This window comes from Salvelinus fontinalis, chromosome 16, assembly GCF_029448725.1.
Source record: "Salvelinus fontinalis isolate EN_2023a chromosome 16, ASM2944872v1, whole genome shotgun sequence".
In the NCBI taxonomy this organism is placed as follows: domain Eukaryota; kingdom Metazoa; phylum Chordata; class Actinopteri; order Salmoniformes; family Salmonidae; genus Salvelinus; species Salvelinus fontinalis.
This window is the reverse complement of record NC_074680.1, coordinates 13041138-13058764: the sequence shown is the minus strand read 5'-3', so window position 1 is coordinate 13058764 and position 17627 is coordinate 13041138. Positions and strand designations below refer to the sequence as shown.

The 17627-nt window shown below is 43.0% G+C and overlaps 2 protein-coding genes across 5 annotated transcripts in view; both read right to left on the bottom strand.

The window, feature by feature from the left end:
- The window catches only part of LOC129812659 (frizzled-3-like), a 32983-nt gene extending 29766 nt beyond the window's left edge, over positions 1-3217 (bottom strand). Inside the window, exons 1-2 of one of the 2 annotated variants that reach the window (XM_055864410.1) lie at positions 3077-3217; positions 182-823 (exon numbers count right to left, since the gene is read on the bottom strand). In XM_055864410.1, the coding sequence (XP_055720385.1) occupies positions 182-421 (240 nt within the window). In that variant the 5' untranslated portion in view covers positions 422-823; positions 3077-3217. Of the gene's footprint in view, positions 1-181; positions 824-2877; positions 3053-3076 lie in introns of those variants that run through there. The other variant, XM_055864411.1, reaches the window with a different exon arrangement.
- A 963-nt stretch (positions 3218-4180) lies between these two features.
- LOC129812660 (keratinocyte-associated protein 3-like) lies at positions 4181-16474 on the bottom strand. 3 transcript variants are annotated; one of them, XM_055864413.1, is made up of 7 exons: positions 16353-16474; positions 11143-11327; positions 10986-11045; positions 10105-10302; positions 9844-9978; positions 8738-8836; positions 4181-8288 (listed from the first exon to the last, which is right to left on the bottom strand). In XM_055864413.1, exons 1-6 carry the CDS (start codon positions 16363-16365, stop codon positions 8759-8761), a joined length of 669 nt encoding a protein of 222 aa, XP_055720388.1. In that variant the 5' UTR covers positions 16366-16474; the 3' UTR covers positions 4181-8288; positions 8738-8758. The 3 variants fall into 3 exon arrangements, with proteins under 3 accessions (XP_055720388.1, XP_055720387.1, XP_055720389.1); XM_055864412.1 differs by lacking the exon at positions 16353-16474 and having other exon boundaries at positions 11143-12613; XM_055864414.1 differs by lacking the exons at positions 4181-8288; positions 8738-8836; positions 16353-16474 and adding an exon at positions 9254-9579 and having other exon boundaries at positions 11143-12613.
- Positions 16475-17627: the final 1153 nt, after the last annotated feature.

Below are 17627 nucleotides of genomic sequence, written 5' to 3'. Positions count from 1 at the left end.
TGCATGACACATGCCCTCCAAGCCACAGCAGACAGACACAAAACTCTATTACAAATCAAATCTATTACAATCTCACACCACTCTCTATTCAGAAACCAGGATCCCTTTGGAGCAACAGCAAAGCACATACACAAACGCAAAGACCGTCAGGTACACACACGCACACAGCTATAGTCAGTACCTCCATGGCGAGCGCGGCCGCCTGCTGGTCGTAGTGGTTGAGGAGGTTGGGCATGAAGGTGGTGTTGTAAGGCAGGTCCTGGCACATCCGTAGTCCTATTGGCTCACAGGTAAACGTACTGTGACTCTCTGCTATCTCCGCATGGATAGACAGACAGGGTGAGCAGAGGGACCAGAGGAAGAGGAGGAAGAGTGACCTAGACATGACCCTGTCTCTGTGCGAGCCCCACCTCACACTCATCCTCAATTCACAAAGCAGGGTAGGGGGAGAGAGGGATGAAGAGAGGAGATGAGGGATTAGAGAACAGCGGGGCTATTATTCTTCTCCACAATCACACCCTGGAGATCTGTGGAGCTCACAGGGGAGTCCTGCTGCTTCCATCCCCCAGAGAATGCACCCTGCCTGGCTACGGGAACCACACAGCCAGCCTCACTCCTCCAGGCCCTCTCTTGCTGGATCTGTACCCGCTGGAGGGCTGAGATCATCAGCCTAGATGTTCCACCGTCTCCTCCCCCCCACCTCCAGTACAGCTATGGTCCTCTGTTCTTCTCTCCAATTAAAGAAAATGAGAAACTTCCTATTGAAAGTCTTCAGTGTTTCTTCAAAGAACGTCCAACGGCCGAGTAACACGTCAAGCAAGACCTACAAGTTCAAATACAAAAGAATGGTAAGACAAGTGGCAAGAAAGTCCTCTAAATGTGTATAAGTGACAAGAGCCAGGGAGTTGAAAAACAACATCCCCATCTCTCATTTACACAAGTCCCCATAGATCTTCAACATATCTGATTCAATAGACTTAATGCTGTAGTTATTACATTATTATTACAGTCACTTATATTACATTATGTATTACATTTTCAATTGAAACATCTAAGCTACTTCTAGGTTATTGATAAGGGCGAAAACAGTTAAACATAGGCTTACAGCAACTGAGTGTACAAAACATTAGGAACACCTGCTCTTTCCATGACAGACAGACCAGGTGAATCCAGGTGAAACCTATGATCCCTTATTGATGTTACATGTTAAATCCACTTAAAATCAGTGTAGATGAAGGGGAGGAGACAGGTAAAAAATATATATTTTTAAGCCGTGAGACATGTGTAGGTGTGCCAATTCATAGGGTGAATGGGCAAGAAAAGATTTGTCACCAAAGCCCCATATACTACCCACCACTGCGACCTGTATACTCTCGTTGGCTGGTCCTCGCTACATATTCGTCGCAAAACCCACTGGCTGTAGGTCATCTATAAGTCCTTGCTAGGTAATGCTCCGCCTTATCTCAGCTCACTGGTCACCATAGCAACACCCACCCATAGCACGCACTCCTGCAGGTATATCTCACTGGTCATCCCCAAAGACAACACCTTCTTTGGCCACCTTTCCTTACAGTTCTCTGCTGCCAATGACTGGAACGAATTGCAAAAAAAAAAAAATATCACTGAAGTTGGAGACTCATATCTCCCTCACTAACTTTAAGCGTCAGCTGTCAGAGCAGCTTACAGATCGCTGCAGCTGTACACAGCCCATCTGTAAATAGCCAATCCAACCAACTACCTACCTCATCCCCATAATTGTTTTGTTTTTCTGCTCTTTTGCACACCAGTATTTCTACCTGCACATCCTCATATGCACATATCACTCCAGTGTAAATTGCTAAATTGTAATTGCTTCACCACTATTGGCCTTTTTATTGCCTTACCTCCTACTTCATTTGCACTACCTGTATACAGATTTCCTATTGTGCTGTTGACTGTATGATTGTTTATCCCATGTGTAACGCTGTTGTTTTTGTCGCACTGCTTTGCTTCATCTTGGCCAGGTCGCAGTTGTCTGGCCTACCTGGTTAAATAAAGGTGAAATAAATAAAAAATGAAGTGCCTTTGACAAGGGTATGGTAGTAGGTGCAAGGCACACCAGTGTGTGTCAAGAACTGCAACTCAATAATAGGAAGGTGTTCTTAATGTTTTGTACATTCAGTGATTTATTAGGAAATACATTTGTCAGGATTGGATTACTGTCACTTAATTACATTTTCAACATGATACTGTCCAATAGGTCTACAGGCCTGTAGGTGTCAGTCGTCCAATGACGCTAGTGGTTTCTATACAGAGCAATTTATATACATTTTTGCAGTATAACCTTGTTTGTGGGGCGTTAATTTGCCACTAAACAGCTGCGCACACGCCCTTTCCTGTCGAGTCAATCTATTATGCCTAGCAAAGCATGTTTCCTCGTCTTGAATTTCCACTCTTTTCAATAGAATTTAACCCCTGCAAACTGACCATAGATGCCAACCCACCCCCTAGCCGCACGGTTGTGTGAGGTTGGCCGGGCAACTAACATGCTCTCGTAATGTTAGTATCACGGGTTGATTACTATGTCACTGGTGTCGCAAAGAAATGCAATTTAAACTGTATATCTATACAGCAACCTCAGTGAGTGTATAATAATGTAACGTTAGATACGCTGGTTAATACCAACAAAATACAATGCAACCATACAGTGGAACATAATTTTTCTATCTAGCCAAAAACATCCCTGCTAACGTTAGCCTCAAGACAATTCTGACAATCTCCTGACCTACAGGCTCGCTCACCAACGTGTCTCGAGTCGAACACCTACCGTTAGCTAGCTGAGCTAACGCTACCATTTGTTTTTTGACAGGAATTAAATAATTGTTTCGTAATTCTTACATTGTATACGATACCTAACTCGCAAACGTGATATGGTGACGTTGTAGCAGTTATTAAAACCTGTCGCTACTGTACCTCAAAAAAAAAATTGTCAGTCAGTGTGACAAAATCTTCCAAGATATAACACGAACAAACGCTTCGTAGAAACATGTAAATTTTCAAGCCCGTTTGCACACAAATAGAAAAAGCTAAACTGCACCTTCAATTTGAATTATGCTTGATCTGCAGTGCTCTTCGCCGCTGTTAATTCCAGTTACAATACACACATAAGCACCTCACTCTCTCTGTCGCTGCTGCTGTGCTTGTAAATCCATTCAATTATCTATTCCCGGACGCGCGCTTTGAGTGAGAGCGCGCAGCGCAATAAGAGCCAACTGACTGCATTCTGCAAAATGATCATCAATCAGTTCAATTGATTATATATATCATAGAGAAATCCAAATATAATTAACATCATATCCAATGTTATATATATATATATACTGTGCATTTATTCATGGTTGCATAATAGGCTGCAGAATAGAGATGAAAATTCCCATCCCCTACAGCCATCACCCCAATGCCAACACTCAGTGTAAGGTAAACAAACAGTAATGCGGAGAACACACCCAAGGTAAAATATGTGAGTAGGCCTAAAGCCCACAATTTGATTTGTATTTATTTATTGCAGTTGCAAGCCTACTCAACAATAGGCAGTACAGCCTATGATGGAAACTCGTGATGCGTAGGGCTGGGAATTGCCAGGGACCTCACAATATATTATTAAGATACTTTGGTACCGATATGATATGTATTGCGATTCTCATGATTCTATATGTATTGAGATTCAATACTATGATTTTTCGATGTTCCAAACATATAGCTCACCGTATGTTTGGGAGAAGAAAGAGCCGTAATTAAGTGTTGATCAGACATGGAAATAAAAGTGCTGAAAACAAATTGGCTCCCTTTTTAAAAAGATGGAGAAAAAGCTATGAATGAGCTATGAAGTTTTGATGTGGGTATAGCCAACTAGTGCTGAAATAAAAATTGCAAAATAGTCAAACAATACCATATATCATCAAAAATAATATCCCGATATGTAACAGTAACAATCCCCCCCATCACTAGTGATGCGTGTGTGAGATTGTGCTGTGCATTTCTTCCCTGTCAAGTAATTCTGAGGATAGCAATGATTAGTCAAATAGTAAACATTCATTTGAAGCAGATTTAATATATATAAAAAACTTTGAACACATTGATCAGTGTGACATAAAATCAACAAAAACAAAGCTGATGCAACTTCTGGTACAAATACCTCAGGAAACCAAAAACCATCTTACAGTTGAAGTCGGAAGTTTACATACACTTAGGTTGGAGTCATTAAAACTTGTTTTTCAACAACAAATTTCTTGTTAAACTATAGTTTTGGCAAGTCGGTTAGGACATCTACTTTGTGCATGACAATAGTAATTTTTCCAACAATTGTTTACAGACAGATTATTTCACTTATAACTCACTGTATCACAATTCCAGTGGGTCAGAAGTTAACATACACTAAATTGACTGTGCCTTTAAACAGCTTGGAAAATTACAGAAAATGATAGGCTAATTGACATTATTTGAGTCAATTGGAGGTGTACCTGTGGATGTATTTCAAGGCCTACCTTCAAACACAGTGCCTCTTTGCTTGACATGGAAAAATCAAAAGAAATCAGCCAAGACCTCAGAAAATAAATTGTATACCTCCACAAGTCTGGTTCATCCTTGGGAGCAATTTCCAAACGCCTGAAGGTACCGCGTTCATCAGTACAAACAATAGTACGCAAGTATAAACACCATGGGACCACGCAGCCATCATACCGCTCAGGAAGGAGACGCGTTCTGTCTCCTGGAAATGAACGTACTTTGGTGTGAAAAGTGCAAATCAATCCCAGAACAACAGCAAAGGACCTTGTGAAGATGTTGGAGGAAACAGGTACAAAAGTATCTATATCCACAGTAAAACGAGTCCTATATCGACATAACCTGAAAGGCCGCTCAGTAAGGAAGAAGCCACTGCTCCAAAACCGTCATTAAAAAGCCAGACTACGGTTTGCAACTGCACATGGGGACAAAGATCGTAATTTTTGGAGAAATGTCCTCTGGTCTGATGAAACACATAGAACTGTTTGGCCATAATGACCATCGTTATGTTTGGAGGAAAAATGTGGAAGCTTGCAAGCCGAAGAACACCATCCCAACTGTGAAGCCCGGGGGTGGCAGCATCATGTTGTGGCGGTGCTTTGCTGCAGGAGGGACTGGTGCACTTCACAAAATAGATGGCATCATGAGGTAGGAAAATTATGAGGATATATTGAAGCAACATCTCAAGACATCAGTCAGGAAGTTAAAGCTTGGTACAAAAGTCCAGACAATCCACCAGGGTTTAAACTCTGGGTCTTCCAAATGGACCCTTAAATGTCTTAAGGACAACAAAGTCAAGGTATTGGAGTGGCCATCACAAAGCCCTGACCTCAATCCTATAGAAGATTTGTGGGCAGAACTGAAAAAGCCCGTGCGAGCAAAGAGGCCTACAAACCTGACTCAGTTACACCAGGTCTGTCAGGAGGAATGGGCCAAAATTCACCGAACTTATTGTGGGAAGCTTGTGGAAGGCTACCCAAAACGATTGACCCAAGTTAAACAATTTAAAGGCAATGCTACCAAATACTAATTGAGTGTATGTAAACGTCTGACCCACTGGGAATGTGATGGAAGAAATATGAAAAATATTCTGACATTTCACATTCATAAAATAAAGTGGTGATCCTAACTGGCCTATGACTGGGAATTTTTACTAGGATTAAATGTCAGGAATTGTGAAAAATTGAGTTTAAATGCATTAGGCTGTCACGCCCTGACCTTAGAGAGCCTTTTTATGTCTCTATTTGGTTTGGTCAGGGTGTGTATTGGGGTGGGTATTCTATGTTCTTTAGTTCTATTATTTGTTATTTCTATGTTTTGGCCAGGTAGGGTTCTCAATCAGGGACAGCTGTCTATTGTTGTTTCTGATTGAGAACCATACTTAGGTATCCCTTTTTCCCACCTGTCTTTGTTGAAGTTAACTTTGTTTGTGGCACATAGCCCTTTAGCTTCACGGTTGTTTTGGATTGTTTATTGTTTTTGTCGGCGTCATATAAATAAAGGAATATGTACGCTTACTGTAGATCAATTCAGTTTATTCAGGAGGTGAAATGAAATTCCACTCATGTTTAAAAAAAATAAGTATTAAAACTTAATTGAAATTAACTTCATTTACTGAATAAATAGGATATTGCCCCAACTCTTATACACAAAACATAAATGAACCACATTCTGATAGAGCACAATCCAGACAATACACCAGGGTTTAAACTCTGAAATCCAGCTCATCTTGATGAGTAGCCTTACATTAACTTATCACTCCAAAGCCACATTGTAGTACTACTACTGTAGTATTACTACTGTAGTATCAACAACATACAGCAGCCCTGGAGGGACACCCTTCAGCTACAGCAGCCCTGGAGGGACAACCTTCAGCCGGGCACGCACAGGTAACCCGCTTTATAGTGTCAGTCACCTCCTTATGTCAATATTGATTTTCCCCTCGGTTTGGGGGATTAGCCTTGCATGCAAAGATTACACCCTGCTCGATTTAACCCAGCCCCAGATTAACCGCATCAGCGCTGAGCTGATCGCTTCTGCCTGGTGTTGGGGAATGTGAGCACCCCCCCAGCTACGCCTGAAACAAACTCTCAGGGCGCGTCTCAGTACTCTAAAGTGGTTTCCTCTCCCCGTTTCCTTTCCTTCATATGCACCATCGGGGGAAAAAAAACTGGGGGATAGGAGAGGATGCAATTCAAGACAGTTGATATTGAACCCCAGAACCCTTCTCAGGCAGGCTATTGCTATATTCCTACATATATCAAGTAGGGCTGGGCGATTATATTGAATTAATTTGAAATAGTGTTTTTGCGCGATATTCCAAATGCCTGTATCGCAAAAAGTATCATGTTTATTTTTAGTTTTTATGAGCGTTTATGTCCGCTTGTTCTCATGCCTTTTTGGTCTCGTTTTCTTCGCTCCATCTGCTGTGACTGCACCTTCACCTTACACACACACACCAAGTCCCTCTCCCTGCCACTCACAACAACAAAGACGAGAGATCACTTCATTCACTCTGTGACAAGTGGTTTCAACTTGCTAGTCACTATTTGCATTTGAGGTTTGGTCCAACAGAATCAGTCATATGGACACCGAAAGACGAGATATTATTTTTTACTGTAATAGAGGATAAGTTAACCTCTAAAGATACCCGTTTATGTCTCAACTCCTCAAACTGCACGAGAGCAGACTACTAAAACAGGAGTAACAATTTTGGAAAATGAATGCTCAGTTTGTCATGCGCTGCATTGCAGTACCACGTACCTCGAGCAGCATTTTAGCCAAAGACTGTTATACTAGCTGTCTAGTCTGTGTTTTATAAATGTGCAATAATATTCATACTCATTTTGAGAAATAAGGTAGACCACTTGATTTCAATATCTGACAGGCTAGCATGCCGTTCAAACAGTTGGTAGATGGACAGAAGGGTGTGTTCATAACAAGGTAGAACAAACTGTTCTACTTTGTTAGCAAATAAATCCAAGTTGGCTAAACTTGAAATATAAATATTAGCTGGTTACTCAGTAGCACGTGGGCTTGTGCTTGAGAGATTGTTTATGAGCTAAGTGTTAATTTTCTATAATGCCTGCTACAAGAAGTTAGTCATTATAAGTGAATGTGCTTTATGCATGGTTCGGGTTAACTTTGTAACAAAAAGGGCATATTCATAGACAGACTACAAAGCCAGATCAGCGATTACTGCAAAAAGCAGGTTAAACTATATCAGTGGGTCTTGTGGTTGTGGAAGGCTTATATTTAGCCTAGGTATAACTTCACAAGCCCTGAATTCATTAGATTCTTGCTGACTATTTGAAATGCAGTGTATTTGACCTTTAATTGTACAACAAAGCATATCGTGAATTGCCCATAAGTCAGAAAAAAATGCAGATAAGATTTTTAGGCATAACGCCCAGCCGTTAAAATCAAGCATGGGAATAACAGAGCATGAAGCATGATAAATGCCAAATGGGATTAAATACAATCATTTCCATGATCATAGCGGAATACTAAAACGAGGATATTCATCCCATGAATAATCTCTACACTAAAGGCGTTTGTCATTTTGCATTTGTGAAATGTAGTTGGCGGATCAATGGGAGGTTTGACTTTCTCAGCAGACGTGAACAAATACAGAGACATGGTCATCTTACAGTCTAGCCGCTCACTGAGAGGGAGAGGAGTCTTTGGTATGAGTGGAGGTATAGGCATCAGGGAGGTTCTCTGAAGAGGACGAGGTTCAGTCATCACTTTCGTCATTAAACAATGTTGGGAAGAGAGCATGAGAGAGGAGGTATTAGTTAAAAAAAAATCAGATCTATGAAATTATTAGATGTGTAGTGTTTCAGATTACGGTACAGAAATGACCAGGTATTTACTTTAAAATGACATGGTAAAACAGTAATTGCGCAGTCATAAAACCATGAACTCATGTTTTTGAGGATTTACTAAAACAAGTAGCACTAGGCACCATGGCACCACCTAGAGGAATGGAAAAGGAGAAAATATGTAAATCATGTTAAGAAGCCTAATTATGAACCCATGTATGGATGTGAAAATATTAGCATTTATATTAATTCATGTATTATGTTTGTAAAATGTGAAAAAAAACTTGTATAAAGATAATTTTAAAACAAAAAAAATAGAAACGGAGAAAGGGCTAGGGGAAGGCTCAAGCACCGGTGGACTGATCCCTCACCTCCCTGACTGTGACAGTCCTCTATCCAATCAGGCTTTGGCCTTGGGGTGAGTACTCTGGATCTGCTGCTGCCCTATTGGTCAGAGCCTCTTCCTCCAGCTGGCACAGAGAAAAGAGACAGGTGAGATGGGGATTCGTGGATAGTGTGTGTGTATTCGGAATGTATTTAGACTCCTTCCCCTTTTCCACATGTTGTTAAGTTACAGCTTTGTTCTAAAATTGATTAAATATTTTTTGCCCCTCAACCTACACACAATACCCCATAATGACGATGCAAAAATGTATTACAAATAAAAAATAGAAATACCTTATTTACATAAGTATTCAGACCCTCTGCTATGAGACTCGAAATTTAGTTCAGGTGCATCCTGTTTCCATTAATTATCCTTGAAATGTTTCTACAACTTTTTTGGAGTTCACCTGTGCTAAATTCAATTGATTGGACATGATTTGGAAACGTCCCACAGTTGACAGTGCATGTCAGAGCAAAAACCAAGCCATGAGGTCGAAGGAATTGTCCAGAGAGCTCTGAGACAGGATTGTATCGAGGCACAGATCTGGGGAAGGGTACCAAAATAATTCTGCAACATTGAAGGTCCCCAAGAACACAGTGGCCTCCATCATTCTTAAATGGAAGAAGTTTGGAACCACCAAGACTCTTTTCACCGCCCGGCCAAACTGAACAATCTGGGGTTCCTCTGTGGAGATGGGAGAACCTTCCAGAAGGACAACCATTTCTGCAGCACTCCACCAATCAGGCCTTTATGGTAGAGTGGCCAGATGGAAGCTACTCCTCAGTAACAGGCACATGACAGCCCGATTGGATTTTTCCCAAAAGGCACCTAAAGGATGCTCAGGCCATGAGAAACAAGATTATCTGGTCTGATGAAACCAAGATTGAACTCTTTGGCCTGAATGCCAAGCATATAAATATGCAAAACAAAACAACTGTTTTTTCTTTGTCATTATGGGGTATTGTGTGTAGATTGATGAGGGGGGAAAAACAACAATTTAATAAATTTTAGAATGCTGTAACATAAGAAAATGTGGAAAAAGTCAAGGGGTCTGAATACTTTCCAAATGCACTGTATGTGTGTGTGTTTTACCTGTTCTTTGAGGTATGCGTGTGCGCAGGGTCCTAGACCCCTCAGTACCAGTCCCACTACGAAGCACCAGATGGACAGTCCTGTTTCCAGTCCTGCCAGCAGAACACATGGGAACCACAGAGACAGGGTAGTGTCCTGAAGAGAGAGATAAGTAGAGGTAGAGAGAGAGAGAGAGAGAGAGACGTATATTGGTGTGGTGTCAAAGGGGCAGAGAGAGAGTGGTAGAGAGAGAGTGGTGTAGAGAGAGTGGTAGAGACGTACATATATCCGTGTGGTGTCGAAGGGGCAGTCTGCATTGACTGGCGAGCGGGCATTGATTGGCTGGTCAGTGAAGTTGCAGCCCATCATGAGGCCCCGCCCCTCATTGGTAATTGTGAGGCTAATAGCCAATAGGAGCCCGACGCCGCAGGCCGCAGAGAGTAGGGCATTCAGGAAGGAACTAATCAGAAGACCTATGTGCTGGAGTTGGGGGAGAGAAGGAGAGGAGAGAGAGCAAGAGGAGGGGGCATAGACAGAGAAGAAAGGAGGGAAAGAGGGGTGAAGTCAAGTTTAGTTTATTAGCATCCACATTAGCTACTGCACATGCAGCAGCTACTCTTCCTGAGGTCCACATAAAAAGTACAAATACATGTACAGAACAGTTATAGACAAGGACATTAATAATATTTTTATTACATAAAACAAATATATATAATAGAGTTATATTGCAAAGACACCAAGAGACAACAAAAATACTATTTACACACTAAAATATACATATTCATACATACAGTTAAATTAGATCTTTAGAAGAGGAGAGGCCCTGTAATATACATTTTTTTGTGTGTGTGTTTTTTTAAGCTACACTTGCTTTTTGCCTGAGTGCTTTTTTGGTGCAGAGCATTCCACGGTGACATGTCTCTATACATAACTGAGCGACACATTAAATCTGTTTTTGGTTTGGGTACAGTGAAGAAACCCCTGGGGGTGTATCTGGTTGGGTATGTCTGTCTGTTTGAAGTGTATGTGGTTAGGCATTTTCAACACACAAATATTTCTTAAAAAGACTAGAAGTAGTAGTCAAGGGAGATCAGTGGGGTGATGGTTGCAGACTTAAAGGCTTACAAATGATATGTTATTGTTAAGGATGGTGATGGTCTTACCAGTTTCCAAACGGGCAGATTTCTTGACACCAATATGGCAATGATTCCTGTTGCAATGCTCTGAAAATGGAAAGACAAACGTACGTTTTTTAAATCTATAACATCACCTGTTATTAGTTATTACTACAGTAACCCATAATATAGTTCTCTGACTGACCAGCAGTCCAGAAGTGACAGAGATGATGTTGGCTGCTGTGAACTCGGTGGTGATCTGGTCGTTGGGTTTGGAGATGTGACGCAAGATGCTGCCGTGGACGATGGCTCCCAGGATGAAGTTGATGTGGCCCACTAGGATCAGTGTAAACCCCTTCTTCATCAGCCACCCCGGACCCTTCTCCTTATCTGACACACAGACACGTTGGTGATTGTACACAACACACATAGTTTAATAGCGTACACAGTGAACGCCATGGAGAATGACAGAGTTAACATACAAAAGTCAGCAAGCCTCTCCGACTTCGACTTATTTGTTGAGAAACGTTCACAATACTGAAGACAGTATAGCCTCCTGAAAGTGTCACTCTAGACTCTGTGCATCTGAAACGTTAGAGCAAGTGTTCAAAGCATTAGTAGTAGATTATCAGTTTACTTTCGAAATACGCAAACGAACACCTGTGCAGGGCAGGCTAGACAAGATGTACTCTTAAGGAGCCTACCGTACCGTTATTCCTCATGGTCGAAGGACTATGTATGTTATTTTCAGAGGTAGACTGGTTCTGGCAGCCAAAACAGCCAAATACTCCATCTAAACACAAATCGATTCTCAATTGTGATATGTTTCTAGAAACATAAAGCCCTTTACATTCATATCAGATCAAAATAATTTTACAAATGCAAAATTAACACTTACTGTACACTATTTTAACTGGCTTTATCACAGTTGCAGCCGACAGAATTTTTCAGTGACAATACGTTTCTGGCGGCCTTCTTCTATTACCCACAGGTTTTTGGAGCATGCTAGATAGCTAATTAGTACTGTCGTACATCTGTCTTCCGCAAGCACACGCTGTAACATGGAGATACGTGTCACGCCCTGGCCTTAGTATTCTTTGTTTTCTTTATGTTTTTTAGTTAGGTCAGGGTGTGACATGGGGAATGTATGTGTTTTTGTAGTGTCTAGGAGTGTTGTATGTGTATGGAGCAGTGTCTAGTGTAGTTGTCTAGTTATGTCTATCGCTGCCTAGATTGGTTCTCAATTAGAGGCAGCTGTGGTTCATTGTCTCTGACTGAGAGCCATATTTAAGGCAGTCATAGGCATTGGGGTTTTGTAGGTAATTGTCTATGTTGAACGTTTGTTGCTTGTCATTGCACTTACGTCATTTAGCGTCACTGTTGTTTTGTTTAGTTTGTATTCAGTGTTCGTTTCGTGTTTTTCCTTTCTCTAAATAAAAGAGAATGTATTTTTCACACGCTGCGCCTTGGTCCTCTCTCTCACCCATAGACGATCGTGACAGAATTACCCACCAGAATCGGACCAAGCGACGTGTGAAACAGCAACAGGACCCACCTACACAGGATTTCTGGACATGGGAGGACGAATTGGATGGTAAGGGACCTTGGGCTCAACCAGGAGAATATCGCCGCCCCAAAGCTGAGCTGGAGGCAGTGAAAGCAGAGAGGCGGCGATATGAGGAGGCAGCACGGAAGCAAGGCTGGAAGCCCGCGAGTACAACCCTAAAAATTTCTTGGGGGGGGGGGGGGGGGGGGCAAAAGGGAGTGTGGCGAAGTCAGGTAGGAGACCTGCGCATACTCCCTGTACTTACCGTCGAGAGCGAGAGTACTGGCAGACACCGTGTTATGCAGTAGAGCGCATGGTGTCTCCTGTACGAGTGCATAGCCCGGTTCGGTACATTCCAGCTCCACTTATCTGCCGGGCTAGATTGAGCGTTGAGCCGGATGTCATGAAGCCGGCCCAACGCATCTGGCCACCAGTGCGTCTCCTCGGGCCGGCTTACATGGCACCAGCCTTACGCATGGTGTCCCCGGTTCGCCTACATAGTCCGGTGCGGTCGGGCGACTGGGAGCATACAACCAGGTAAGGTTGGGCAGGCTCAGTGCTCAACGGAGCCAGTACGCCTGCATGGTCCGGTATTTCCGGCTCCACCTCCCCGCTCCAGCCCAGTACCACCAGTGCCTACACTACGCACCAGGCTTCCAGTGCGTCTCCAGAGCCCTGTTCCTCCTCCACGCACTAGCCCTATGGTGCGTGTCTCCAGCCCATTACCACCAGTTCCGGCACCACGCATCAAGCCTCCTGTGCGTCTCCAGAGCCCTGTACGCACTGTTCCTTCTCCCCGTACTCGCCCTGATGTGCGTGTCCTCAGCCCAGTACCACCAGTGCCGGTACCACGCACCAGGCCTATAGTACGCCTTGAGAGTCCAGTGTGCCCTGTTGCTGTTCCCCGCACTAGCCTGATGGTGCGTGGCCTTAGCCCGGTACCTCCAGTTCCGGTACCACGCACCAGGCCTACAGTGCGTCTCAGCCGGCCAGAGTCTGCCGTCTGCCCAGCGGCGCCTGAACTGCCCGTCTGCCCAGCGGCGCCTGAACTGCCCGTCTGCCCAACGGCGCCTGAACTGCCCGTCTGCCCAGCGGCGCCTGAACTGCCCGTCTGCCCAACGGCGCCTGAACTGCCCGTCTGCCCAACGGCGCCTGAACTGCCCGTCTGCCCAACGGCGCCTGAACTGCCCGTCTGCCCAACGGCGCCTGAACTGCCCGTCTGCCCAACGGCGCCTGAACTGCCCGTCTGCCCAACGGCGCCTGAACTGCCCGTCTTCCCAACGGCGCCTGAACTGCCCGTCTGCCCAACGCCGTCTGAACTGTCCGTCTGTACTGAGCCTTCAAAGCCGCCCGTCTGTACTGAGCCTGCAAAGCCGCCCGTCTGCCATGAGCCTTCAGAGCCGTCCCCCAGCCAGGACCAGACAGAGCCGTCCGCCAGCCAGGATCAGCCAGAGCCGTCCGCCAGCCAGGATCAGCCAGAGCCGTCCGCCAGCCAGGATCAGCCAGAGCCGTCCGCCAGCCAGGATCAGCCAGAGCCGTCCGCCAGCCAAGATCCGCCAGAGCCGTCCGCCAGCCAAGATCCGCCAGAGCCGTCCGCCAGCCAGGATCCGCCAGCCAGCCAGGATCCGCCCCTCAGTCCGGTGCTGCCCCTCAGTCCGGAGCTGCCCCTCAGTCCGGAGCTGCCCCTCAGTCCGGAGCTGCCCCTCAGTCCGGAGCTGCCCCTCAGTCCGGAGCTGCCCCTCTGCGCCTTGGTCCTCTCTCTCACCCATAGACGATCGTGACAATACGGCCGTGTGGGAAAACTAACCCTATAAAAGGTGTGTATCAATTATTTCTCGCTGATATGAAAGACAAGGTCCTCATGCTTCCAAAAGCGTAATGGACGTTAATACTCAGACAGAGCTCGGAGCTCTTAACAAACATCCCGCCGTACAGAAGACGCCTTTGTCTAATGACTCTACAGTGTCTTCTGAACATATTCACACCCATTTCCTTTCCACATTTTGTTGTGTTACAGCCTGAATTTAAATTGAGATTTTGTGTCACTGGCCTACACACAATACCCCATAATGTCAAAGTGGAATTATGTTAAAAAATACATTTAAAAAATCTAGATGAACAGCTGAAATGTCTTTGGTCAATAAGTATTCAACCACTTTGTTATGTGAAGCCTAAATAAGTACAGGAGTAAAAATCTGCCTAACAAGTCAAATAATACATCGCAGGGACTCACTCTGTCTGCAATAATAGAGTTTAACATGATTTTTGAATGACTACCTCTTCTCTGTACCCCCCACACACAGATAATTGTAAGGTCCCTCAGTCGAGCAGTGAATTTCAAACACAGATTCAACCACAAAGACCAGCCAGGTTTTCCAATGCCTCACAAAGAAGGGAACCTATTGGTAGATGTGTAAAAAGCAAAACAGACATTAAATATCCCTTTGAGCATGGTGAAGTTATTATACTTTGGAGGGTGTATCAAATACACCAAGTTACTACAAAGACACAGGCGTCCTTCCAAACTCAGTTGCAGGAGAGGAAGGAAACTGCTCAGGGATTTTACCATGAGGCCAATGGTGACTTTCAAACAGTTACAGAGTTTAATGGCTGTGAAAGGAGAAAACTGAGGATGGATCAACAACATTATAGTTACTCCACAATACTAACCTAAATGACAGAGTGAAAAGAAGGAAGCTTGTACAGAACATACATTTTCCAAAACATGCATCCCGTGGCAAAGCAATTCACTTTTTTTCTTGAATACAAGGTGTTATTATGTTTGGGGAAAATTCAATACAAAACATTACTGAGTACCACTCTCCATATTTTCAAGCATAGTGGTGGCTGCATCATGTTAGGGGGCTCCCGAGTTGCACATCTGTCTAAGGCACTGCATCTCAGTGCTTGAGGTGTCACTACAGACACCCTGGTTCGATTCCAGGCTGTATATCACAACCGGCTGTGATTGGGAGTCCCATAGGGCGGCGCACAATTGGCCCAGAGTCGTCTGGGTTTGGCCGGTGTAGGCCGTCATTGTAAGTAAGAATTTGTTCATAACTGACTTGCCTAGTTAAATAAAGGTTAAAATAAATTTTAAATTATAATGTAAACAACAAAAAAAGGGGTATGCTTGTAATCGTTAGAGACTGGGAAGTTTTTCAGGATAAAAAAAGAAACTGAATGCAGCTCAGCACAGGCAAAATCAGATGAAAACTTTGTTCAGTCTGCTTTCCACCAGACACAGGGAGAGGAATTCACCTTTCAGCAGGACAATAACCTACAACACTAGGCCGAATCTATAAATCTAAGCCAAGACCTGAAAATTATTTTCTAGTAATGATCAAAAACCAATTTGACAGAGCTTGAAGAATTTAGAAAATAATAATGGCCAAATGTTGCACAATCCAGGTGTGAAATGCTCTTAGAGACTTACTCAGAAAGACTCTCAGCTGTAATCGCTGCCAAAGGTGATTCTAACATGTATTGACTCACAGGGTTGAATACTTATCTGATCAAGATATAGTGTTGTATTTTTCATATATATATTTTTTTTTACAGATGTTAGAATTTTACTTCCACTTTACATTTCTGACTATTTTGTGTAGATCGTTGATCATTACATTTTTTTTATTTTTTATTAATGTTAATCCCATTTTGTCACACAACAAAATGTGAAAAAAGTCAAAGGGTGTGAATACTTTCTGAAGGCACTGTATGCGCAATGTAATGGAGCTGAGACTCAAGACAAAGGGCTTTCTAATCGGGTGACAGAATGGTTGCCTTGCCAAAGTGAAAACAAGAATTTACCTGTGCACATCAAAGGTAGCTTTCTCCGGTACAAAAAAAGTTATCTAAAGTTCACTTACCGAAACCACACATACTGTTGCAGTATATTTGTCAAGATATAGGCTATTTCTTGGAGGAAAACAGACAGGCCTACGTCTTTATTTTGTATTTTCATTAAAAAGTTCCTCCGGAGTTGGAGACGTCAGGGGCTTTACCTGTCAAGCGGAAGCTGGGCATTCACGGGAGGACAAAGGTTAGTTTTTGTATGCAAATTAGATTAGGGTGTGTGAATGGGTTACGTTTTATCTCAATCTCACTGTGTGTGTGAAGTGGTTGGGGGTAAAAGAGTCAGCTAGATGTCTGTATGTGTGTATCAAATAAAATTGGTCGGTTACACATATTTTGCAGATGTTATCGGAAATGCTTGTGTTCCTAGCTCCAACAGTGCAGTAATACCTAACAATACACACAAATCCGAAAAAAATATTAATAATTATATTAATATTAAAACGAGCAATGTCAGAGTCCAGAATATAAATATCTGTAGCCTATATAATTGTGTGTGTAGACATTATGGACAGTATAGAAAAGGTGTGTATCTAAGATGAGCCTTGACTAGAATACGGTATATACATATGAAGTGGGTAAAACGCTATGTAAACATTATTAAAATTACCAGTATTCAATGACTATGTACATAGGGCAGTTCCCTAAACATCAGACTGTTACCATGGTTAACCCATGATATCAGTCTGAAAGAAGTCACTGTAAAAAAGATACAATAGTCTACAAGACAGAATGTTGAATAAAATTATATTTGAGGTAGCGGTTGCACGTGCTGTTGGTCCTTTTGGAGGTAGGTGGAAATAGGGTATCCACAGCAAAGTGTTGTTCATCCTACTTTTTGAGGGCTGGTAGGTTCTGTCACTTGTATTTTCAATCTCTTGACTTATTGCACGATGCACAATATGTAAACAATAGCCTAACATAACCAAAGTAGTTGACCAAAGCTTGTTTCCTCGCAATCAGCTGGACGTTTTTGCCATTTGGGCTGTGGATCAATTAGGCTTGGCCATACTGTGCAAGTGTTAAGTTCGATTTTGCGTCAGTATTGAAAATAAAAAACAGAAGTACAAAACAAAAAGGTTCTTAACACTACTCTGTAGATATTCTGGCTACATTTTCAAACAGCAGAAGGACAAACTGCACAGACAACTGCTAGAGCAAATTTAAATGTAATTTAATTCAACATTCTGGCTTATAAGGAAAATTTACACAATTTTGCACACAAATGTCTCAGGCTGTATATACCAATTAATTGTGTTTTACAGCCTGATTAATCAGACTAATAGGGC